Source organism: Schistocerca piceifrons, chromosome 2 (assembly GCF_021461385.2).
Source record: "Schistocerca piceifrons isolate TAMUIC-IGC-003096 chromosome 2, iqSchPice1.1, whole genome shotgun sequence".
In the NCBI taxonomy this organism is placed as follows: Eukaryota; Metazoa; Arthropoda; class Insecta; order Orthoptera; family Acrididae; genus Schistocerca; species Schistocerca piceifrons.
In genome coordinates, this window is record NC_060139.1 from 617923699 (window position 1) to 617950623 (window position 26925).

General features: G+C 42.0%; 1 protein-coding gene across 1 annotated transcript in view; it reads left to right on the forward strand.

Annotated features, from left to right (window-relative positions):
- LOC124775670 (brachyurin-like) overlaps nt 1-26925 on the forward strand; it is a 50596-nt gene that overhangs the window by 8594 nt on the left and 15077 nt on the right. The window contains exons 2-3 of the mRNA XM_047250498.1: nt 8537-8630; nt 18530-18695. Coding sequence (XP_047106454.1) covers nt 8537-8630; nt 18530-18695 — 260 coding nt within the window. The remainder of the gene's footprint in view (nt 1-8536; nt 8631-18529; nt 18696-26925) is intronic.

Sequence of the window (26925 nt, forward strand, 5' to 3'; positions counted from 1 at the left end):
ACGATGCTCATAAAGCAGCCTCTGTGAAGCAGTGGTTTGTGGACACTGTGATTCTTGAAATGAACTGGCTTGCCTATAGCCCCGACTCAGATCGAGTGGAACACCTTTGGGATGAATTATAATTGCGACTAACATCACTACTTCCTCTTTCCACGCTTGAGAAAAAATAGTTTGCCTTTCCTCCACAAACATTCAGACACCTCGCTGATAGTCTCCCCAGCAGAGTTCAAGCCGTCATAAAGGCGAAGAGCGGACACGCCCCTTACTAATTTCCAGTAAGAGGTGTCCGTATACTGTCGATGAGATAGTGAATTCTTCAGTGTAGAGATATTTTGAATGTTTGCCCAGCGTATCGAGTGTCTTTCTGTGCAAACTTTGTTACGACTGATTCGAAAGCTCTTTCGCAGTTATCTTTCACGGTTTGAAAATCCTCCACTTGTGCTGTATTCGTGGCAAAAATGCAGCTTGTTTCATTACGTGAATAAAAGATGTTTTAGTGAGTATCTGGTACACAATGGAGAGGGGGTTGATAGCTCTATAGGTTTTTATGTCATGTCTTTCTCCATTAAGGCGAAATAGAATATTTGCACCATTGTTGCAGTTTTGAAAAATTATCTTCTTCCCCAGACATAACGTAAATAATTTTTTACTTACTTTTATATTACGTTGTCTCCAGATTTAGCCATGTGTATCGAAACATCATATCCTGGCGCCTTTCGTTTTCTCATTCTTTGACTGACTTTACACACCTCATCTGGCGTCACAACGTGAAGTCATTACTTTCAGTATTACGTATCTGTATTATTGATACATCTACTGAAATATACGAAGTTTCATAGAAATCTTGAACCGATTTTACTGTTTCTTCCCTGTTGTTTGTCACTGTCATCATACCGCACGAAAATATAATTTTCTGTTTGTCTCCTTAATAGCCCTCATATGTCCTGGTTTTAATTTTATTTTATTTTCATTTGTTGGAGGACTTCTTATAATTCTACTGCAACATATTTTATGATCCACTCCTTCTCCACCACAATCTATCTTTAGATCCCAATACTGTACAATTCGTTGTCCCTACTGAAAGGTTGTGGAACCAGCTGTGTTCCTTACGTCAGTATCGTAGTCCATTTAACCAAACAAAGTGCAGTAAGGTACCAACTCAGGAATAGTTGGGCTATTACACTGCACAACATCCCTCATCCTCTACTCATAATATTCTTTCTTCTGCACCGGTATAGGAAGGCATAGACGGTGGTAGAATCTCTATTTCTCTATTTCACCTCAGTGACTGGGATAAATACGATATTATTAGTCAGTCTTAGTGGGACCGCCATATATTTAACTTAGAGGGCAGCAAACTTTAATTCTGCAGTGCGAATTCACTACATCAAATTAACCTCATTCGAAGGCTATTCGCGAGGCTGCGCAACTGCACGTCTTTACTGTACATTATACTCCAATCTGGTTGCATCCATTAACCATCACTAAGATGTATGGCTTTATTATTATACATACTTATCTGAGAAGGTGCTGTAAAATGTGCGCAAGCAGCTTTACTTGTATCTACCACTGACGGTGTACAATAGCTATCTAAATAAGAGAAAGATAGGCAACAACAATATTGCAATAACTTAAGTAGTAATTAACGCACATCTGCCCCGATAACTGAAAAGCATACAGAGAGAACCTTTGCTAATTTTATCCATTTTTGACGTGCAGCGGATACATAAATTAACAGTTACGTAGATATTTAAATTAATTACTCGCACACATTTTAGATGAACATACCCAGCGTCGATCTCCTGAATCTTTAAAAAGCGTTACAATATAGTGGAGCCAAAGAAACAGTGGCAACGTGTGATCTAAGAAAATTCACAGAGGGTTGGCACTGTGTCGCAGAATGTTTCTATTTTATGTAACTTTATAAGCAAATAGCACGATAAGGATTGCTACCACCGGCTGCTATTAGTGTACAACTGGAAATTACCTGGTTTGCCCGAACCGATAATTACAATTTAACAAAGAAACTGATGTAAACTGCGTTTTGTTCATAAACCAGACGGCAACAGCTCTAGACAAGTGTTCATCTCCTACATATCAGTGAGTAGTGACGCAATGTATACCAAGCGCTGAAAGGTTGGGCGAGATAAAGGCACGATGGAAAGTTTGAGATTAAAATTAACGACTGAAACAAAGGTTACAGTTACCCTTCAGCTGTATGAGCTGATACCGCAGAATGGCGACACCTGCTTCGTTATTAGATATATGGAAGTGACACACTTAGACGGTTGAGATAAATAACTTCTGTATGGGACTGACGTAGGGCACGTACTGCGTATGAGACAGAGGTTCGTGGAGCAAGGTTATATGTGCAAGTGGTTGACAGTCATTTTCTTCATTACTCTGAGAAGCAAACTGGTAAGAGAAGTTAGGTGTAGTAGTACTACAACTAACTTCTCTTACCAATTTGCCACTCAGATTAATGCATCTCTTTTACAAAAATTAGTTCACTATGTTGCATCTCGTATTTTATCACTAGTCGGACACTTCCCAAGCACCTAGGACTACTTGACGTATCAGTGGATGATTCGTTCAGATCCAAATAAAGTGGATTTTTGTAGTTGGAAGGTAAATATTTTAACAATGGCAGTGGTTTTCAAAATGTTTCTTCACTCAGAACCCATGGCGATGCTAACAGTGCACCGAGAACCTCAGGGACACGTTTCAGTGGTTTGCATCAAGAGTCGCTGAAGCTCAATTTTCAAGTCCTCGTATCTGCCTAGTTTTTCAAGTTGTTTGTCGTCGATTCTGCTATCACCTGTGGCGGCAGTCTTAATGATCCACACTTTCATTTTATCGACAATAGCGTCGTCTGATGGAACTGTATTCCTGATTTCGATCTGTCTGAAGTGCCTCAGTAGTCTGAATTGCTCGTTTTCGAGAACATTCTCTGGCTTTTGGTGTCATGAGTACCTTGACAGTGGCATGTGATGATTTTAGCTCGAGTTTCAGTTGATAATTTGTGCCATATCATTGTGCCTCCACTTTTAATTATTTTGAGCGATCTTTTCGCAACAGCTCGAGATATGATCAATTCTTTCCTCAGCTGCCTTGCAGAGTCTGCACTTTTTGTTTCATTCGTTGATTTCTCCATTCTGGCTTTGATGGCGTTAGTTCTGGTGACTTATTGCAACTGGCTGTCAACGTCAATTGCTAACGTTTACTTGGACTCCCACGCTTTGCGTTACGTCAGATGACACCTGGCTTCATTGTCACATTATCTAAACTCTCAGAATTTCAGATACTGGTCGCACGACAACCAACATATTCTGCATGAAGAACCTCTCCACTCAAAGCGGATAGGTGTTTGCTGTGCGTTGCTACATGCGCAATGTTGGGTCCATAATTTTCAATTACACCTTAAACAGTACCACATATGTAGAGATCTTTGACTCTTTCTATTCACAGTTAACAGATGCAGGGAAGCTGTATGCAGTGTTCCGGGCAGCCGCTCACACATCCAACCAAAGCATGGCCCACGTCGCCAGTCTTCCCTAAACACAGACTTGTCAGTGGAGCCCTCTGGTTCCCAAGGTACTCGGACTTAACATCGTGTGACTTTTAGTTATGGGACCCATTAAAAGGTAAACTGTATGCTTTCACTCTTGGCACAACAGTCGATCTTAACCGAAACATTACTACAGACATCAACAACATCATGTCTGCAGAATTACAGAGGGGTGCTGGTAACGTCGTCATACGAAGTCAGCGTTGCCTGCATTCAAAATGGTTCAAATGGCTCTGAGCACTATGGGACTTAACTTCTGAGGTCATCAGTCCCCTAGAACTTAGAACTACTTAAACCTAACTAACGTAAGGACATCACACACATCCATGCCCGAGGCAGGATTCGAACCTGCGACCGTAGCGGTCACGCGGTTCCAGATTGTAGCGCCTAGAACCACTCGGTCACCCCGACCGGCGTTGCCTTGATTCCCACCACTTCCAGTATCTCTCTTAAGGACCCGCAACTACATATTTTTTAACCTTACTATTATCTATTCCTTTTTAGCTAGTTCACTGTTACTCCAACCTCGGGCGCGAGGCGTACCGTTTTTATGTGGGACGCCCTATACCAGACTAAGTAAGTGTCACGAGCCTCGCTTTAGCCAGCAAGACAAGGTTAAAATAGTCACTACTTCTATACAACTAATCAGTACCTCGTTCCAGTGCAAATACTTTCAACAGCCTCTCATATCCTACTACCATATTGGAAACAAGCACCCTGTCTACACCTGCGTTCTAGCGTCTCCTACATAACATTGTAACATCAAAAGAAGGATACGCCCAGAAACACCGTACTCCAAGTCTCCAATGCACAAACTGGAATTTATTGCCTTCTGTAAGAACTCGCCAAGACCGCCAAGTTGTTATCAAACACGACCTCCAGCTAGCTGATACCTCCTCGTTCTGATGTAAGGCCGGTGATCAATGACCAAGTCCTTGCCCACAGAGTCGCTCGCTTGGTCCCAAAAACCGAAAACCTGCTCCGCTCTTCAGTCGGATCACGTGCGCCGTAAACACACTTGCTAACTCCCTCAGTTTCCCGTAGCAGGAAACTACGTCCGCGCAACACATTTAAAGCCTCAATTGCGCCTCAGAGTCGACGACTCTCATCCTACAGTCGAGAGGCTTTCCGACTGGTCTTTTATTTCGTGAAATCCAAATCTGAGGTACGAAGTAATTTCACAATGAGTCCTGGCCGCCGATCACGAATAGGAGCAGAAGATAGCAGTTTCATAGACCATTTCCTTATCCCGCTAGCAGAGCTTCAGCAGGTGCTGCCTACTGCCATGACTTTCACCAGTTTCTTTACAGCGAGGCTTGGGAAAACACCGGTAATCGTCGGAAATGATAAGCTCTGGAAGCAGCCTAGTCAGGTCCAGCCACAACCAATTCAGAAGGATTAGAGAAACACCAGCCCGTCCTCTCCATGCAGGACATAAGATACCTTCCGCGGCTCCAGGAAACAGGCCCAGGCATACACAGTGACTGCATGTCAGGCACACAGTCGCCATCTGGCAAAAATGTGCTACAACAAACATTGATGGATGACAGGTCGCACCAAAACAACTTTAAGTAAGAAACTGACTTCAGAAACGGTTAAATACTGCTCTGGCGGTGGCAGTTCTTGAAAGAGGAGAATTTATTGCCTGCCACTTTATCATCATATGTTACGTCAGTGGACTATTTGTGGGATGTCCTGTCGAGGAATCGATGTATTCCGAAGATAAGAAACAAATCCACCATTACAGCGATTTGGGAAGCTGTTATTCGTTATGTCAGTACACTTACTTATTTTTCACCATCGTAACAATATCTCACTAATAACGAGTACTAGAAGTATAACTACTACTGTCACTATTTCACTTTTACCAGTGTGTAAATAACTTCCCAGGGGAAAATGTAGTATTTTCCAATTCCGACATTCTTATCGAGAGGACTTTGTTTTCATGCAGTCCAGTAGGTCCAGAGGTAGTTTTTCAGCACGCTCTGCAACGTAAAGACAGGAGAAACCAGATAAACAATCCTCAATATCAAACCATTCATTGTACATTCGAAATTTACCATGAACTCAGAATAAAGGAAACAATCATCTGAAAATTAGTAATTCATGCTCGCAAAACAAGCGTCACTCAAATACACAATCCACGCACTCATGAAGATGGCATTAACACAGAAAACTATCACATATAACTGGCCACTACAACGCATAACTAAGAAGGGAATAAACGCGTAAGCAAATGTTTGTACACGTTCGACAGCAATACAGCCTAATGCACAAGCAAGAAACAGTACTAAACCACTCATAAAGTATGAAAAGAAGAACCAAACTGAAACACAAGATACAAAAGCACTCTCACACGAGGATACAGCTATTCTCAAAGGATAAACGTAAATATAGGCTACGAAATTTACCGTTCATTACAAACGACGCAAACGTACTGCAAAATTAGGTATTTACTCATTAAAACGTTACATACTCGACGGATAGTGTGAAGGAAAAATAATTCAGACGTTTAGATTTTTGGAGAAAGGCATAGAAACTCAGTGCTTACAGTGCATCTACAGCAACGCTGTTATAAGTTAACATCAAAAACTGAAGGCAGGTAAGTATTGAGACGATAACGTAACATTAATTTCACAGTAAAAGTGGCACGTATAAAACGATATCGTAATACGTGTTGCTCGTAAATGACTATGACAACGCGGCCTCAATAGACGTCCATAACTGCGAAGGTCTTGCCGATGCGGATTTTGTGCACGATCTGATCTGTTGATGACATCCCATTAATGTTCGTTGGGATTCATGTCGGGCGATCTGGTTGGCCAAAAAATTCGCTGCAATTGCCCAGAATGTTCTTCAAACCAATCGTGAACATTTGTGGCATGGTGATATGGCGCATTGTCATCCAAAAAGTTACATCTTAGTTTGTGAACATGAAGTCCAGGAATGGCTGCAAATGATCCCAAGTAGCGGAACGTAACAAGGACCCAATCTATTCCACGTAAACAGAGACCACACCATTATGGAGCCACCTCCAGCTTGCAAAGTGCCTTGTTGACAACTTGGGGGTGACTTCGTGGGTTTTGCGTCACACTCGAACGATACCATCAGCTCTTAGCAATTGAAATCGGGACTCATCTGACCAGGCCACGGTTTTTCAGTCGTCTAGGTCCCAAGTGAACCTAGGAGATGCGCTGCAGTAGGCGATGTCGTGCTGTTAGCAAAGGCACGCTTGTCGGTCGTCTGCTGCCACAGCCCATTAACGCCAAATATCATCGGATTGTCCTAATGGATACGTTCGTGGTATCTCCCATGTGGATTTCCGCGGTTATTTTGCGCAGAGATGTCTGTCACTCCATGCAAACGCTGCTGCTATCGGTCGTTAAGTGAAGGCCATCGGCCACCGTGTTGTCTGCAGGTAATATCTGACTAGAAACTAAACATTAAATACATTGTGTCTCACTGTTTAGAGGCACAAAACGCGTGGGTGTTTTCAGCTCGTTACTAAAAGCACATAAGTAGGAGGCCGAGTTGATATGAGCTGAAGGAGTCCAAGTTGCAATAATATGCGGTACGGCACACTGTTAGAGAGAAGGATTATTATTCAAGAAACACATAGTGCAATGAAAATTATTTATCATCAATAGTTTGTAGGACTGCAGCTGCGGCTATAACTAAACCTCAGAACATGGAATACCATGAACTAATACAACATATTCTCAGGGGCTAAGCCTGATGGGCCCTCCTCAGAGAATCAATGCAAACAGAACTGGCTGAGGGCCGATTATGAAAGTGCGTCTGCCTAGGTTGAAATCTAGCTAAGAAGTGAACGAGGCTCCAGTCCCGTCGCGCTGCACAGCCCGCTAGAGTGCGCTGTGCTCGGCTGCCAACCTTGTGTTGGCGCGGCGTTGTAGTAGTATCTGTGGCAATGATACTACAAAATAAGTAATAAAGGTATTTCTGGCAAAGCATACGCAAAGTAAGATTCAGAAAACACATACGATAGCAACGTGAGTGGCTATGTAACAGTGAAATGTTCGGATCAAATGTGACTTTCAGCTGCAACAGTGCCTGTTTTATAAATAGTATTAACATGATTTCAATAACGAAAGAGAACAATAATTCTCTCCATTACAAAGTGAATTTTTCAGTCTTTAGTGTAAGTATGTGTTCTTCCGTAAGCTCCTGACAGATTAAATATGTGAAATGGAACGGAACTTTGAAATGGAAGCTTTCCTCCCACGGGCAATGTTCTCATCAAGTGAGCAAACAGATGTCATAGCTTTCAGTTTCCAGGACCCTATGTCCTGATTTCCATGCTCATTAGGAGCTCTTCTGCATACCTCGCTGCGCTAACATTCTTGGGAAAACGTGTTGTAGAGAAGTGATTAATTATTTAGTCGTGATGCCGAGCGATCTAAGGCGCTGCAGTCATGGACTATGCGGCTGGTCCCGGCGGAGCTTCGAGTCCTCCTTCGGGCATGGGTGTGTGTGTTTGTCCTTAGGATAATTTAGGTTAAGTAGTGTGTAAGCTATGGGACTGATGACCTTAGCAGTTAAGCCCATAAGATTTCACACACATTTGAACATTTAGACGTGATATAATAAGAGCTGGGACGTCTTTGGCTTTCTCCCATGTGAGACGCGACTCATCCATCACTTTCATGTGACATTCAAATCGCGGGTAATTTGACTTGTTTCACAAAAAAACATGCAGTAACAGTGATGAAAATCACATTTAAGTAAGACAAAATCAAAGCATGGACCTATATATTTGTGATTTGACACCTGGCCACTCAGCAAGCCACATAGTATTGACATAAAAAAAGTAATACTGCTGTTAGGCCTCAGTAACGTATATTAATCGGACCCATGAATACACCCTGAATGTTAACTTGAGCTTCATGCAGTGAATAAGTTTCACAATGCACAGAGTAGTTGAATGTCGTACGTTTCCGTTGTTTGCAGGGAGACTCCCAGCGCTACGTGCGTCGCTTCCCCTCGGGCAGGGCGAGGCGGCCTATGGACACCGTGGTGCTCAGACCGTCAGGCAATCACCAAGGTGAGTCCACGGCTACAGCCTCTGCTAATACTTCTTTTCTCGAAGCAACAGCCTACAGCTGTCAAGTACTTGACATAATGCACAGCAAACCACCAGCTGTACCGACACAATGTTATTCTTGCCGTCCGAAGTAGCCGCGTGGACTAGGACGCCTTGCCACGGTTCGCGTGACTCCCCCCCCCCTCCCCCCCAATCCGTCGGAGGTTCTAAGGGGGGTAGGACGTCAAACGGGCCGGCTTGGAGCAGGAGAGGCACCACAGGACATTTTAATTTCCACTGTCTATATTTTTACAAATTCATAAAACTTTGTCAACATGACCAGAAAGGATTCAGGATTCACACTCATAGCAGTGGAAGTTCGAAAACATAACGAAATAATTTTTTTTATATGTGAAATTTCATCCTTTTTTTCACTTACTAATGGCTGCATTTGTTGCTGTAGGTACACTTTTCTTCATAAGTAAGAGAGAGTCATCGATACATTTTGCACAGCATACTTAAAGGTGTATTAAACTCCAGAATTTTCAAAATCTATTAAAAACTGCGATAAAATTGAGGTAATTAACTACAAAATTTGTGTTTTTTCTAAACATGAAGTTTAAAATATAACAGCTCATTCGTTTTTTCATAAATTAATTAAATTCTAGAGTTTCATACACCTGTAAGTATGGTATGTATGCTGTGCAAAATTCATTGAAGAATCTCTCTAACTTATGAAGAAAAGTGTACCTATAGCAACAAATGCTGCCGTTAGTAAGTGAAAGAGATGATGAAATTTGACACGTAAAAAAATTTATTTTGTTATGTTTTCGAACTTCCACTGCAATGAGTGTGAATCCTGAATCCTCCTTGGTGATGCTGACAAAGTTTTATGAATTTATTTGTAAAAGTATTAACAGTGCAAATTAAAATGTCCTGTGGTGCCTCTCCTGCTCCAACTCGGCCCATTTGACGTCCTATCCCCCTTAAGTAGTGTGCAAGCCTAGGGACCGATGGCATCAGCCATTTGGTCCCATAGTAACTTAGCTCAAATTTCCAAACTTCCAACTTTTTTCCTCTGCCGGCTTCGGTTCATAAAACCACCATCAGTGGAGGGAAAGACGGATATCGGTGATTTACACATACATAACATTTACTAATCATTGCAGCAACTTACATCAGAAGATAACGATCACAAACTTGAAATACGGAAATAATACGCGTCAGGTTGGCGATTTACACATACATACCGGTACAATGGCATTCCACTATAATTTTTGTAATAGTGATGATGGTTTTATGAACCGAAACCGGTAGAGGAATAAAGTTCTTTTGGTGCAGTTGAGGGACTGCAACTCATTATTTCAAATCTGCTGATAATGTCCGCGGGCTTCGTCTGTTGGCTACAGTTTGAGAAAACCTACACAGTTATGACAGTTACACGCATAAATATCAAATCACAAAAACGGGAATTTGTTAAAACAGGGTAGAAATTAAGGAGAGGGAAAAAAGAAAAAAAAACAATGGTTGCAACGTCAGACAATGACATTTATAATACAGTGATGAATATGCTAGCTCTACTGTCAATCATCTAGATTCATGGTACCCTTGACGAACCGTGGACCCATACTTTCCGCTTACCTGACGATCCGCTAATTGCGTCAGTTATTCATAGACAAGGAATGTTCGGTCTTGCACATGTTACAACTTTAATGTCATGACTCTCCATATTTAACCTGATGATGTGGCTTCTAGGCTATGAAACCGGTCGTTAAATAAATTATTTAGAGGAGCAGTCAAACGGTTATTATTGAAGATGAATAGGCGACTGTAGGATATTTATTCATAAAATTCCAATTGTCTTTGTTATTCAACAACTTTTGCCAGTTCGAAGCAATTTCTATGGCCACATTCTTATGACTGATATAATCATCAGCAACAATGATTAAGTGCTTATTATTGCGTCATAACTACAGGGCGTTTTACATTTCATGTTACACACTTCTTGAGGTTGTATGGGAGGCTTAGCGGATCAAGTTTTGTATAGGAACCCATGTCCAAAAATGGATCGTTTCCATGTTAAAAGGAAAGAAGATTAACAGATTTCAGTCTGTTTAGGCTGTGATATTGCAACAGCTGTTCGATATGACGACCACCACGTTCGGTGCACACAGTATATCTGCGAAATAAGTTAGCATAAACTCTGTCCAACAAGCGTGGTGTATGGTCAATCGCTTCTTCCAAAGCCATGATCAGTGCAACCAGATCTTCCTGCGACTGGACCGGGGCCTGTAAACAAAATGAAGATCTTCTAAAGCATCAAAAAATCTCTATCTTCAGTAGTTAAGTCTAAAGATTCATCTAAAATATGTCTCTTACGTTTTGCGGTACGTTTACGATTAATCTCTCGTATTGCTGGCCAAGGTAATTGTTTCTGTTCACCACGAGCGGTATACTTTTTAAACTTCCCACGGTTTGACTCCATAACCCATCGTTAACTAAGTGGAACTAACCAGAATATCCAACGAGTCCGTTTATATACCTGCTCGTGGCCTCATTTGCAATGCAAATGAAGAAATTTCCATAACTGATTACTTGTCAACGACCCCCAGCCACCCACCGACCCTCGGCCGTGACGTCACGGCCGCCACATAGTGCTATTTCGTGCCTTCGGCCCACAAGAATAATCACAGAGGGTTTAAGAAGGATGTTGGTGGCCAAGCATGCTGTCCACCTCGATCGATTCACCTGTCCGGGTAGACTATATTCAGGTGGTTTCGGATGTGAACTGCAAAACATACTGCCGCACTATCATGCTGGAACCGCAGTTCGCCCGAATGCCGAATGACACACCTTGCAAAAACTCCACCGGAACTAGCTGAAGGGCACTCATTACGCAGGGAGGAAGTATGTGCAGCTCAATCACATGACTATCGCAGATACCTGCCCAGATATTCATGTCGAAGGGGCAAAAACTGACACATTAGTACACTCTGACAAAACAAGAAATTAATACAAAAATTACTAGTATCAAAATTGCTGGTACGTACGTGACGAACGATGTTCAACCAACTAACCCAACTTCCCAAATGTAACCTGCTCTCTATGCTACTGAGATGTTCGGCTCAGAAAGAAAATAAGATGTGTAACATAATGCAATTGCTGGCGAGCCATCTACCAGATAAGAGTTTCCAGTCCTGGAATTGTGAGGCCAAGGCTACGGTAGGCATCTGGACCATCACAGCAAGCCACGCAGTCGCCAGTAAGCGAGCGCACCGTGACAGGTAAATTAGTGATTTTGCCCAGGCCACCTTGAATTTTAATTCCGCTCTTGATCCTGTCTTTTATTTCCGCCATTGCTTCTTCGATACGTAGACTGAACAGTGGGAGCGAAAGACTACAGCCCTGCGTTACATCCTTTATAATCCGAGAACTTCGTTCTTGGTCTACCAGTCTTATTGTTCCCTCTTGGTTCTTGTACGTATCATAAGTTACCAGTCTTTCCCTACAGCTTACTCCTATTCATTTCAGAATTTCGAACATCTTGCACCATTTTACATTGTCGAACGCTTTCTCCAGGTGACAAATCTTATGAACGTGTCTCATTTTTCCTCAGTCTTCTTCAATTATAAACCGAACGTCTTGGTCCTCTAACACTAGTAGCAAGCCCGAAGTTACTTTTATGTCTGAAGATTTTTCTCCATTGAGAATGACATGCTTTTTTCTGTATGCTACTAACTCTTCAACTCACACAGCATGTGTGATATTCCACACTCATGTATTTTGTTCATTAGGCGACAGTGTGGAACTGAGTACAAGGCCTTCCGGAGGCCAGGGAACATGATATCAACCTTGGCGCCTGTATCTACTGCTTCCTGGGCCTCGTGGACGAGCAGAGCGAGCAGCGTTTCACACGGTCGTTATTTCGGGACACATGTTGATTTTTACATAGGAGATTTTCGATCTCCAAAAAATGTCATAATATACGAGCATAAAATACGTTCCAAAATTCTACAACCATACTGACGTCAGCGATAAATTCCCAGTTTTGTTGTCTGTTCCGTGACCTCTATTAAAAACGGGAATAACTTACCCTTTTTTTCTAATCATTACGAACGTTTCGCTCCTCCAGCGACCTCGATGCACTGCTGCAAGAAGAGTACCAAGTTCTATGGAATACTTTGTTTAGAAATGTAGTGTTATCCCGCCAAGGTCAGCAGCCTCTCCGCTCTCTAGTGATTGCAGTTGTTTTCTATTCAATGGTCACTTATTTTGATAACTGCCTTTTAAAGTGCGTCCGACGATTTCAGAAACGAACGTCAGTCTTCCTAAGTGAAACAGTTTTTGAAAAAAGAGGATTGGTATTCTGGCCCTCTTCCTGTCTTCTTCTGTTTCGATGTGATTATGGTCACAGAGGGTGTGAACAGTTGACATCTAACGGATTACTGATTTAGCGTATGACTGAAGCTTCTTAGGGTTCTTTGTCAAGTCAGTAGATATAATTTTATTTTTAAATTCACTGAACTCATTACGCATGACTCTCCTTAGGCCAATCACGGTTTCTTTCAATTTTTGTTTGTCTTTGAGGCTTTGGCTATGTTTCGATTTGCAGTGAAGCTCCCTTTGCTATTATGGCAGCTTCCTAACATGACAGTCGAGTCACAGTTAATCTTTCCAACCTCCACAATTTTCCTCGGCACGCACCTGTATAATGTGTATTGTACAATACCATCTTCTTGAACTTGGTCCACCGATGCCAAATATTGTCATCCCTGGAAGTGAAATTTTCATGTTGATCGCTCAGGTAACCTAAAATGCGGTTCTTGTCGCTCCTGCTAAGCAAAAATATCTTCCTGTCCTTCTTTATACTCTTATTTGCAGCCGTATTCAGTGATGCTGTAATGGCTGTAAGACCACTGATTCCCTGATCTACGCTAGTCGGTATGGAGATCTAATATGGGTTTCTTTTTTTTTCCAAGAGTCGGTTCTCTGATTAGATGTTCAAGGTAATTTTCGCATTAGGCATTTAGAACAATTTCACATGATTTCCACTTCCCCACTACCCGCCTTAATCACTTGAGCCTCGCAGTCTATTGAAATTTCCATCCAACACTATAACGTGAACAGGAAATTTACGCAAAATAGTCCCCTCAAAGTTTTCACCACTGCTGGCCCTGAGGCAGCGGTCTGTAAAAGCTTCCGATGAGTATTTTTGAACCACTTTTAATACTTATCTCACACTGGAAGCTTATACTAACTTCATTGCATGTTACAATATAATTTTCGTGTGAACGGTCCGATGTCTGTGTCCAACGGGCACAACATTTAGGCAAGCAACTACGTTGCCATCACCGCGCGCATCGATGAACCATAGTAGACACTACAGTCGTAATCGCAGACTATTACCTTGCTGTGGTGAATGATACACAGGGGAAATCTCAAGTGTAATAGTTTGAGCTATATTGTATAAATGTCTTGTCTAGAACAATCTGGGAAATAGCTAGTCCGATCTACATCTACATCTACATGGATACTCTGCAAATCACATTTAAGTTCCTGGCAGAGGGTTAATCGAACCACCTTCACAATTCTCTATTATTCCAATCTCGTATAGCGCGGAAACAACGAACACCTCTATCTTTCCGTACGAGCTCTGATTTATATTATTTTATCACGGTGATCGTTTCTTTCTATGTAGGTCGGTGCCAACAAAATATTTTCGCATTCGGAGGAGATTCCTCCTCAACGAAAAACGCCTTTCATCATTTCAGTGACACTCATTCTCCTGTTTCGCGATAATACAAATCGTGCTGCCCTTCTTTCAGCTTTTTCAATGTACTCCATCAGTCCTATCTGGTAAGGATCCCACAGCGCGCAGCAGTACTCTAAAAGAGGACGGACAAGCATAGTATAGGCGGTCTCGTTATTAGATCTGTTACATTTTCTAAGTGTCCTGCTAATAAAATACAGTCTTTGGTTAGCCCTCCAAACAACATTTTCTATGTGTTCCTTCCAATTTAAGTTGTTCGTAACTGTAATTCCCAGGTATTTAGTTGAATTTACGGCCTTTGGATTTGCCTGATTCATCGTGTAACCGAATTTAACGGATTTCTTTTAGCACTCATGCGAATGACCTCACACTTTTCGTCATTTTGGGTCAACTGTCAATTTTCGCAGCATATAGATATCTTTTCTAAATCGTTTTGCAATTTGTTTTGATCCTCTGATGAATTTACTAGTCGATAAACGACAGCATCATCTGCAAACAACCTAAGACGGCTGCTCACATTGTCTCCCAAATCGTTTATATAGATAAGGAACAACAAAGGGCCTGTAACACTACCTTGGGAACCGCTAGAAATGACTTGTTTTTTACTCTTTGACAGGAAATCACGAATCCAGTCACATAACTGAGACGATATTCCATAAGCACGCAATTTCACAACAAGCCGCTTGTGTGGTACGGTATCAAAAGCCTTCCGGAAATCCAGAAATATGGAATCAATTTGAAAAACGTCGTGAATAGCACTCAACACATCATGCGAGTAAAGAGATAGTTGTGTTTCAAGAACGATGTTTTCTAAATCCGTGTTGACTGTGTGCTAATAGACCGTTTTCTCCGAAGTAATTCATTATGTCAGAAGACAATATATGTTCCAAAATCCTGCTGCATATAGCCGTCAATGATACGGTCCTGTAATTTAGAGGATTACTCCTACTGCCTTTCTTGAATATAGAGGCTTATTCTGGAGAAACATATCGAGAGACTCTTTGTTTCGATGCCATGACACTGTAGGGTGCAATTTAGTTCTTAGCATTTGCATGTATTATTTTTGTTAGGACCACAGTAGGTGCTAGTGGATTTATCATATTACTCAGATCGAGAATTTACTTTATATTAATTTCATTCATTGTCCCTAATAATTTTCATTTGAATGTGAGATTTACGTATAATCAGCCTGAAATAAAAAGATGTGGTGCCCAGTTGCAGGACTTTAATGAAAGTATACCATAATTCGTCTTATCTTACGCAGTACTGTACTCAAAACGACTGCAGCTTTTACGAAACTTATTCCATTACACACTAAGGATAAAAATAAATTAATATAACCATTGGATTGTTAGGTGTTAAGTGCTGTTGTTACTCCTAGACAAACACAACGTTACCGGTTGTATTTTTTACTTGGATGTTGTAGTGAATTTCACTAGCAGGAATTCTGTGACAGTATGAAGCGTCAAGCAACTCACACAGAATGTATTCTCATCTGTTGAAAGAATGTAATGAAAACAAACACTCCAAACCGACATTTCACGTACGTCACATCCAATGATAATCTGTAACTCAACCATGGCATGCTTATAATTATGCATTATTTATATTTTACAACAATTAATCTGTAAAAAAAAAAGGTTGTAATGAAAGCATGAAAACCGTTTGAAGATGAATCATAACGATTCAAAACCGGTAACGGTATACTTAGAATAAAGGAACTGAAAATAAATTTGTGATTGGTTGCTTCCTCAACATCGTCAACATTTGTCTTCAAATAACAGCCACGATCTCCAACCATGCCATCATATGACAAAATTGCAACTCACACTTGTTGCATCGACGGAATATGTGGGTGGTAGCTGCAGTTGCAGCTGGAAACATGGCTACTGGTGTGGCAGTCTGGGCTGAGCGAGGTGGTCGCTGGCAATGACTACAAATTACTGTAATTGCTTACGCCAGTGACCTCCCATCAGAAACTGACATACCCCAGTTTTGGCTCAGCAGTGCTCCTGCAGTACGAGTAGCGCTCCGTCTCCGTTCCCCACTGGAGTCCTGGAAAATTTTTTATGGATGTGTCCTTACACCTGACTGACCTACTCATATTTTTCTTCTCGTCAGTCAAATTATTCGTTAACAAATTTTGTTGCTATTGTGTAAAGCTTTACTTTCCCACAATAAAGGAAATATACATTCGCGTTTGTGTTTATTTCTAAACGCAATATATTTTTAGTACTGTTTACTTTAGTGATATCTTCAAATTCTGTATGCCCTGTTGGATCATCGATAGCGTCAGGTTCCGTTGACTTTGTCCCCCGTTTTATTACTGTTGTACTGGGTTATTATAACCTTTGGGCTACGTCCTTTACACTCTTAACTACGAGGACTATTCGGAAAGCAAGGAACGATCTGTCGCGAAATGGAAACTGCAGTGAAAATCCGATGAAGCTTTGCACAGATGTGTTGGGCAGTGTCTCTAGTACGCCCGCAATTAGCGTCACGTCGCTCTTCTCAGTTGTGAGCGCAGAGCAAAGAGCCTAAAATATACTGCTTTCCGCCAAGTATGGTTACGTGCCGAAAGATTTCGCGTGATTTCATGCAACCTCACACAACGTAACTGTCATGTATTTCCTTCTTCAAGACAGTTCTCGGCCGCACACTGCAGGGGGAATCAGAACGCTCCTGTAGCTTTTTCGACGGCCAGTGTTTGATCATCCACGATACAGCCTGTACGTTTCTCACTTTGATCTTCATCTCTGCTCAGATGAATTGCTGGCTACGAAGACAACATTTTGGCACAGACAACGAGTCGCAGTCCAGCGTAGAAAATTGGTGGAAAGCACAGGCGGCTTCTTTCTATGACAAAGGTATTGGAAAGCTGGTGTAACGCGACGACAGACGTTTGAGTCGGAGCGGCGACTATGTACAGAAGTAGCTGGAAGGTGTAGCTAACTACTGTAAATAAAACAGTTTTCATTTTCACTGTGGTTTCTAGTTCGTGACCGCCTGCAGTGACGTTTGGGAAACTGCCTCAGCGTATTCCGCATCTCCAGATACCTTGGCGTTCGCTGGTGCAGACTCCTCACATCATTTAACCCGAGCAATAACAAGACTTTTTCCGTAACGCCCTTACGCTCACTCTAAAACATTTTAAAAATCAAAATTCACCGATTATTGTTGATTCATATTAACAAAATATTTTTAAAGAGGTACTGATGAGTTAGTATGGTCTAGAACATTAAAATATATTGTTGCACGCTCCAACCAGTCCGCAGCTCGTGGTCGTGCGGTAGCGTTCTCGCTTCCCGCGCCAGGGTTCCCAGGTTCAATTCCCGGCGGGGTCAGTGGGTGAGGGATATTTCACGCTCACCATAAAAAAAATTAGAAATGGAATTTTCGTTAATTGTTGTTGACTTATACTCACAACATACTTTTAAGGAGATATTGATGCGTAAATAAACTCTGGAACCTGAAAATACTGAATATGACAGCCATTGTGGAAAGTGGTACCTACTACTAAAACTAAAATATTTCGGTTAAGAAAATTTGAAACGTTGTAATCAGTTAGAAGACTTTATTGAAAACAAAAACAATTTTTTATAAAACGAAGTAACTAACTGGGTTAAAATATTTTCAAAAGGTGGGCATAAAGTAACCTCCACACCCTCCCCTGAGATATTTCGAGGGTTACTGCAGCGCTTAGAAGCATAATGTCATGCCCAACTCTTAGATATCTTGTACAATTCTTTACTCTTAAACATTCGTTGTCTCGTTGCTAATCGGTATTATTAAGTTCATTTCAGTCAGATGCAAACTGGACTCGCACTCGGAAGGACGACAGTTCAATTCCGCGTCCGTCCATCCTGATTTAGGTTTTCCGTGATTTCCCTAAATCGCTCCAGGCAAATGTTGAGATGGTTCCTTTGAAAGGGAACGGCCGACTTCCCTCTTAATTCTTCCCTAATCCGATGAGACAGATGACCTCGCAGTTTGGTCTCTTCCCCCTAACAACCCAACCCAACCAACCCAGTCACATGCATTCCACCTGGTGCGGATATTCGCACAGATGTTTTTGTGTAAGCATTCACAATATTGACACGGTTAACTCTACTTGCCGAGAGATTCGTAACAGAAAATTTTCGCGTTTCAGATGACACAAAGGAGGCGTCCGGAGGGGAACGCATCATCGGTGGCGTCGAGGCGAGCCTGGGCCAATTCCCGTGGCAGGCGGCGGTGCGGCTGGACGGCTCCGCCTTCTGCGGCGGCTCGCTCATCACGGAGAACTGCGTCCTCACCGCGGCCCACTGCGCCTACGGGTAAGTCTCCCGACTCAGCCACACCACTCTCTCGTAGCTCAGTTAGTAGGATCAACGTCTGCACTGACGCCGCAACACAAAAGACTGCTGTTGCATCTGGTCGTACAGAGACCTCACTAAAACCAACCTCCTTCCTTTCCCTCTTCTCTTCTCTGCTTTATATTCTTCTATTTTATTTGCACGTCTTGTCCAGGAGAACCAACTGAGGAATCTCCTTGGTCATGGAACGACTTGGTACATGAAATTACATCAAAAAATTTAACACTAAAAAATAAAAAAATACACCAATCTTATGAAGACAACGACCTCTTGAGTATACAGGTTGCTTCAGCACAGCCTACCTTTGTCTTTAATGCAGCACGCAACATCTTCAGACACCACTCACAACTTTTCTTATTCTCTCGCTCGCTACGTCCAAACTACACAGAGCCAAAGAAAGTGGTGCAAGTTCCTAACATCGTCTAGGACCCCCGCGAGCACGCAGAAGCGTCGAAACACGACGTGGCATGGACTTCACTAATGTCTACAGTAGCGCTGGAGGGAATTGACAACATGAATTGCAGGGCTGTCCATAAATCCGTAAGAGTGCGAGAGCGTGGAGATCTCTTCTGAACAGCACGTTGCAAGGCATCCGAGATATGCGCAATATTGTTCATGTCTGGGGAGTTTGGTGACCAGCGGAAGTATTTAAGCACAGAAGAGTATTCCTGGAGCAACTGTGTAGCAATTCTGGATGTGTAGGGCGTCCCATCGTCCTGCTGGAATTGCCCAAGTCCGTCGGAATGCACAATGGACATTAACGGATGCAGGTGATCAGACAGGATGCTTACATAAGTGTCACCTGTCAGAGTCGTATCTAGACGTATAAGGGATCCGATATCACTCCAACTGCACGCGCCCCACACCATTACAGAAGCTCCATCAGTTTGAACAGTCCCCTGGTGACATGCAGGGTCCATGGATTCATGTGGCTGTCTCCATAACCGTACACCTCCGTCCGCTCGAGACTATTTGGAAAGAGACTCGTCCGACCAGGCAACAGTCATCAACAGTCCACTGTCGGTGTTGACGGGCCCAGGCGAGGAGTAAAGATTCATATCGTGCAGTCATCAAGCGTATATGAGTGGTTCTTCGGCTCCAAAATTCCATATCGATGATGTTTCATTGAATGGTTCGCACACTGACCCTTGTCAATGGCCCAGCATTGAAATCTGCTGCAATTTGCGGAAGGATTGCCCTTCTTTCCGGTTGAACGATTCTCTTCAGTATTCGTTGGTGCCGTTCTTGCAGGATCTCTCTAGGGCAGCAGCTATGTCGGAGATGTGATGCTATACCGGATCCCTGATATTCATGGTACACTTGTGAAGTGGTCGTACAGGAAAATCCTCACTTCATCGTTACCGCGGAGATGCTGTGTCCCATCGTTCGTGAGCCGACTATAACACCACGTTCAAACTCATTTAAATCTTGGTAACCTGCCACTGTAGCAGCAGTAACCGATCTAACAACTGCGACAGACACATGTTGTCTTATACAGGCCTTGCCGACCGCCACCCCGTGTTCTGTTCTCTGTATTTGAATACCAGTTTCTTTGGCGCTTCATTGAATTAGGCCCACAGAAAAAAATCAACAGTACTTCTTTACAGGAAATTTAGTTTAATCAAATTTTGTACTGTGCTACGTTTTTGTTAGAGGCCGTAGTTTTTTAATTATTCAAGAAAATCGTATAAAAGTTACCTCCAAACGCTTTTTTCTTGAATAACTCGAAAACCGTGGCCTCCAGCGAGAGCGTGACCCAGCACAAAATTTAACTACATTAAATTTCCTACGAGAAGGTCTTGTTCATTCTTTCTGTAGGACAAATAGTTCGCACGTAGCGAGCTAAAGAAGACGAAAATTTCGCACTTGGTTTTTCAACGCGTTGCAGATTGCATAAAACCAATAGGTAGGGGCAGTTGAACACCCTGTACATCCGCATTGTCAACAATATAACACTGGAATTTGTTTAAACTTTTTCCACGTACTCCCTGGCAGAATAAAAGGAATATACTGTGAGGAAATTCATCTATACGGAATCGAAAGTGCGATGATTACTACTAAGATTTTTTAATTCTTGTCATAGAGTATTGAAAATGAATGTGAAAGCTGCTGTGCCTGCTAATCAGGTGAAACTTTTAACTCAAATCTGAGAGACATTTAAACTCAGATTACAATGTCGCCCATGTACTCTGATCTAGAGCAATCTTTGCCATGCTGCATTTCAACATGAACATTAACTATGTAAATTACTTTCCATGTGTATGGTGCCAATTATTCTAAACTGAATTTGACTATCCGTAAATGAAACCAAATACAAAGAATGACTTCGTTATCAAACAGTCGCAAGACACTGGCTAATTGTGACGTATTGAAACTGTGCGCTCTTAGAACATGCACCAACTAAATTATACGAAGAATTTATAAATGAACATAGTTTCATAATTCCATCTAAAAAAGTTCGTTTAGACCCTGCCATTGATTGTTACCTGCAATGGATAACTCAGCTCTGCTCTTTCTGCTTATCTACGTAATAAATGTTGAAATTCATTTACCTGAAAGAAATCGTTGTGTGGCTACTTGCATTATCATTTACTTTACCTACTCAGAATTTGTTATTTTTCCAAAAATGCGTCTAATTCAAATGGTTCAAATGGCTCTAAGCACTATGGGACTTAACATCTGAGGTCATCAGGCCCCTAGACTTAGAACCACTTAAACCTAACTAACCTCAGGACATCACACACATCCATGCTCGAGGCAGGAGTCGGAACTGCGACCGTAGCAGCAGCGCGGTTCCGGACTAAATCGCCTAGAGCCGCTCAGCCACAGCTGCAGGGTGCGTCTAATTGTCCACCCAATAGTGCAGGACGTGACAGTGAACTAATGTTACGATTTGTGTTCAAACTGTGAGGATAAACGTAGGGATATGTATGCAAATGAATCAAAAGCGTGCCTGAAATTGAAATAACATTACGATTCTTTAATAACATTAACACAGATCACATTAACTTGAAAACTATGCGCTCCCTTGCCATTATTATGAACATTGAAACATATTAATGATACAAAATTTACTCCTTGTTTTTCCTATATATACTTCTAACTGAAAGTGAGGGGTAAAGAATAATTAGAATACTAAACAAATGACTCACTCTCATCCACCCTCACACATACGTGGTGATCATAATCAAAGTTAAACTTTCAAAACTCTGTAGAAATAACACCACTGCTTTGGATGACGTCAAATTGCAACGGAATATTATCGGCAAAAGTATGGCAGAAGAAAAAAAATAGTGTGAAAATTGATCAATATATGACCTGTATGTGTCAGGATACGTAAATGAAAATACCTGTCATGTGCACGACCCGTTGCAGTAGGTATAAAGACGCCGAGTACACGGCTTTTCCTCCTTTCGCGTCTGCGATGTTCGCCATGACTGTCTCAATGCAGGATCGCGCTCTGCTTGTAAAGCTGTATTAAGAGGATGACTGTGCACACGTCGCTCTCCAAATTCCGGACACTGAAGGGTTTGAATAAAGGTGTTGGTCCGATGTCTGCCGTGGGTCTGGAGAAAATGATTCGGAAATTCGAAATGACGAAATCTTTTTGTGTGCAACCTGGTAGAGGGAGGAAACGAACTGATTTCGTCAGTGGAAGCAGGGGTCACAGCAAAGCAGGAAGAGACGAGTGGTGGGGTGCAAACGTGTAGTGCACGGAGAAATGCCCAGACATTGGACATACCCGTGGGCACGGTGCGTAAAATCCAACAAAATATCCTTCTTTGCTATCCATTCAAAATTGCCCATGCGCACGAGTTGCTTCCTTTTCATCTGCCAGCAAGAGAGACTTTTTCTTTAGAATTTCTTGGTCGCATGGAAGTGAAAAAATGATTGGCCGTGGGAGATTTTGTGAACAGATGAAGTCCTCTCCGATCTGACAATATGTCAATACACAGAATTGTCGAGTATGTGCAACGAAACATCCTCACGCAAATCAACTAGTACCACTTCATCCTTAAAAAGTGACTGTGTGGTGCGTGTTTACGGCATCATTTATCATAGGGCCATATTTTTTCAAAGAGACAGGTCTTTTGCACAAGCACGTCATTCCCGCTCTCCAACAGCGTGGATGTGTTGATGGGATCATTTTTATGCAAGATGGCGCACCTCCGCACATTGCAAATCCAGTTAAGCAGCTGCTGAAGCGCCTTTCGGAAATGCTAGAATTACAGCCGCCATTTCCCTACAGGCTGGCCGTCCCCATCCCTGATCTTAATCCATGTGACTTCTGGCTGTGGGGCTATCTGAAAGATGTGTTCAGTGTTCCAATAGCGAACTTAGCTGCATTGAAGGCACGCATTGCGCAACACATTCTGAACGTGACCGCGAAAAACCATCGATTGGTTGTGGAAAATGCTGTTTCTCCATTTCACCGTGCAGAAAACGATCGTCAGCATATTGAACATGTTTTGCGACAGTCACACGTAAGTTAATAATCCGATATGACTTTGATTGATGCTTTTTGTGCCGTTTTTTGGCGTCAGGACAATTAAAAACCGATTTTTCCCATTCGATGTGGTATGCCTTTGCGTGGTGGATGGGCTTACGTAACTAACAGTCTCACACCTGTACACCCATCCATACTGAATAGTATATTTTGTTTAAAGTCAAACGTACACCTTAGACATTGTTGTATAATTGATTTGTAGTCGACCACTATTAAATTATGATGCTTACAGCGCCATCTATTGCTGCATTTTGTAACTATTTATTTTTCTTCTGCCATACGTTTTTCCCCTTCTCCGATAATATTCCGTTGCAATTTGACGTCATTCTGACCAGTGGTGTTATGTCTATAGCGGTTTGAAAGTTTAACTTTAATTATAATCACCCTGTACGTATGCTGGCACTGGTAAGTTCCTACTGTGTATCGTCATTTGAGAACCTCACTGCTCCACTAAGAGCTCACCTACTATTTGGCTGAAAACCAGACTGACGCTCTACGACGTGCAGCATAAGTTTGGATAGCACCTTGGATGTTTACGAGATACTGCAGATGTGGTACACACTGCGCGACCTGAAACGTATCGGTCCGAACTGACACTCTTCGCCGGCCACTGTGACCGAGTGGTTCCAGGCCCTTCATTCCGGAAACGCGCTGCTGCTACGGTCGCAGGTTCGAATCCTGCCTTGAGCATGGATGTGTGTTACGTCCTTAGGTTTACGTAGTTCTAAGTCTAGGGGACTGATGACGTACGATGTTAAGTCCCTTAGTGCTTAGAGCCATTTGAATTTGGCACTTTTCATTTACCCACTCTGACTCGACAGCCCACTTTCTCGGAAATAACGCTGTCGGATAGTTTATAAATGAAGACATAAAACGTGATAATAAGGAATTCCTTCCTTGTCGGACTAGAGCACTGAAATTTACCTGATCTTGTAACCAAACAGCATTTTTTTCGGTGCATATTTTGATATGCTTTCTGTTCCAATTCAGTACGCCAAACATCTCTTTTTTCTTGTGTTGATTAGCAAACCGTGGAAAATGAGCATTCAGGAGCAATGGATCCACAATATTCGCACATTACATGGATCGTGTGTTACACCAATCGCAAGGTACAATAAACTTCTGTAATTGTGCGTAGACGGGACCACGTAAGTATCGGATGTCATCTCAGGAGACAGTCATCCAAGCTGCTTCCATATGGCGTTTGGTCAAGGAATGTCGCCTGTAATGTAGAGTCAACCTGACATCGCCTCGCACAAGCAAGGCGCGCGAAATTTTAGGTGATTGCGATGGGACTAAAATATCACGAAGAGTGCATTACATAAAGCGAGCAGTACGTTCTCGGGCACTGTTCTACTGGAGAACACATCTCCATAACGCAGGTGCGGTAACAGAATTGCCTATATGGTATTCTACAGGTATCCTGCTACCAGAGATGGTACTGTCAGTGAGGCTACTGCTCCCAACACCATGATGCCTCGATCTGGTCCAGTATGCTGTTGCCTGATACACCGCAATAGTTTCCGCTCTCCTTTGCGACACCGCACTCGCAAATAAGCACATCTGACTCCAGGGCTGAATATGCCCTCATCGCTAAACAAAGCTTTGTGACAGTTATCCGTCCAAATGGGCGTTCTGTATCACCACTGGTGGTCGCCTATGCCATGATTAAATGTGAGAGAAAGCCACTTCCATGAGATGTTCAGTCTTCGATTCGCACTTGTCTTTCCTGATTTAGTTTTCATTTTTTATCGCTTTTATCTTTGTGATTTCCACCTCCTTTTTCACTGTAGATTCACTATTCAAAAACGCCTAAACGTTTGATGAATTTTGTTTCGTAGACATTGGGTGGTGGTCCAAGGCTTAATTCTATGCCTAACGTCCCATATCCTAGTGCTGGAGACACAATCAGACGCTATAAGGACTCGGTCAACAGGTTCAAAGTTTAATAAACTCAACAACCCCATATGCTCAAGTCTGAAACTGCTATCTGAGTCTTCGTAGCCTCGGATGGTGTCCCCAACACTAGGAGACGGAAAGTCACAGAAATACGTCTTGGAGCACTGTGTTGACGCCTACAAAACAAAATTCATACGCCAATACCGGCCGTGAAAGTCTATTTTGCACGATGAAACACCTGAAAACTGGCTTCACTTCTCTGAAGAGAGAAGACCACCACGTATTTTACACTCCACCATACAAACGTTTTCTTCAGCTGCTTCTCCATGAGTGTAGGGAATATCTTCTCTCTCATATAAAAACTTTGCTTTGTTCTTGTCACATGTGTTTTTATTCCTTCATCGCACTTATATAATTTTAAGTTAAGTGAATATTCTGTCACTTTTTGGTAAACAACTTCATAACTGAATCGGCGAGATAAAAAAAGTGTCACGTCCACACCCAAAAGGGGCATGTCCACTTTTCTTCAAACTATGTTATCTACAGATATCTGACCTTTATATCTGTATGCGTCGTTTGGTGTAAGAAGGGGTCATGTCACATCAACATAAGTGGTCGTTGGATTGGTATTGAGTCAGAGAAGGGGCTATGTCTGGAGATGAATCGAGAGGAGTGTGAAACACTGATATGTTCGTCGTCTCAGAAGCAGAACTTTCGCATCATAAATGTGGAAACGGATGATAGTCTGGACTTAAGGCCTGGTGGTCTAACCACTACAAAAGCGATGTTACCTCCATGCGCTCTTATGACTGCAAATAAACTGAAGTTTCAGATATTTACGTACAGCCACTTCATTTATGTACTCACTGCTTTCCAGTTTCCACAGCTCAAAGGAGGATGTCTTCCATATGAACAAGCAAAGATTGAATCTGATCCAATAAAAAAAGAGAAAACTAGATGATATACAGAAAATCGTACACTACATGCTTGACGAGCGGAAACTATTTTATAACAGCATCTGCCAGAGGCCACCGAAGGATGGACAGGATGAAGATGATCGAAGGATACCACCCATTGCATACTTTGCCGTATTTTGATTGTGGTTGTTTCATACATTATGAATAGACCTATGCGCTGATAACACACTCTTTTATTGCTATAACAAATATGAATAACATAAAATTGCATAACACAATCCTTCTGCTCCAGACAGAACACTTGTTGCGTCAGTAATTATCATTTTTGAAAAAGCTTCATTCCAGTACGATCAAACTGGATAATTCACCACACTCGATGGCTTAAGTACGGTATGTTGTGTCATCCTGGAGCATATTGCTACATAGCAACTCCACAATACCATACTTAAGCCCATTGTGTAGTGAAACAGTTTTTTGTCTCCTGAAAAATTTGTTATATGACCACTATTTCATCTCATTGATTCAATTATGAGTGACAGACACAAAATTGTGGATGTTATACAGTATTAATTTATTTCGTTAACCAGTAGTCGTCTTACAAGGTAGTCACTAGACTCGCACATGATGCCATTGAAGCTGAAAAGATATTAACAGAATTGATTAAGACTACACAAGCCGCAGTGTTTTGTGCTCCTCAATTCATTCCTTATTCTACATCTTAAGTAGTTTACTTTAATTTTTATTCATCAGGTTCCGAAAGATTAGGCGAGTCAAAGCAAAGTGGTCATGGAACGAGTCAATCATAATGTTAAAACTTAAAATTAAGAAAAGGACTATTAAACTTAAAAAAAACTTAAAATAACAAATA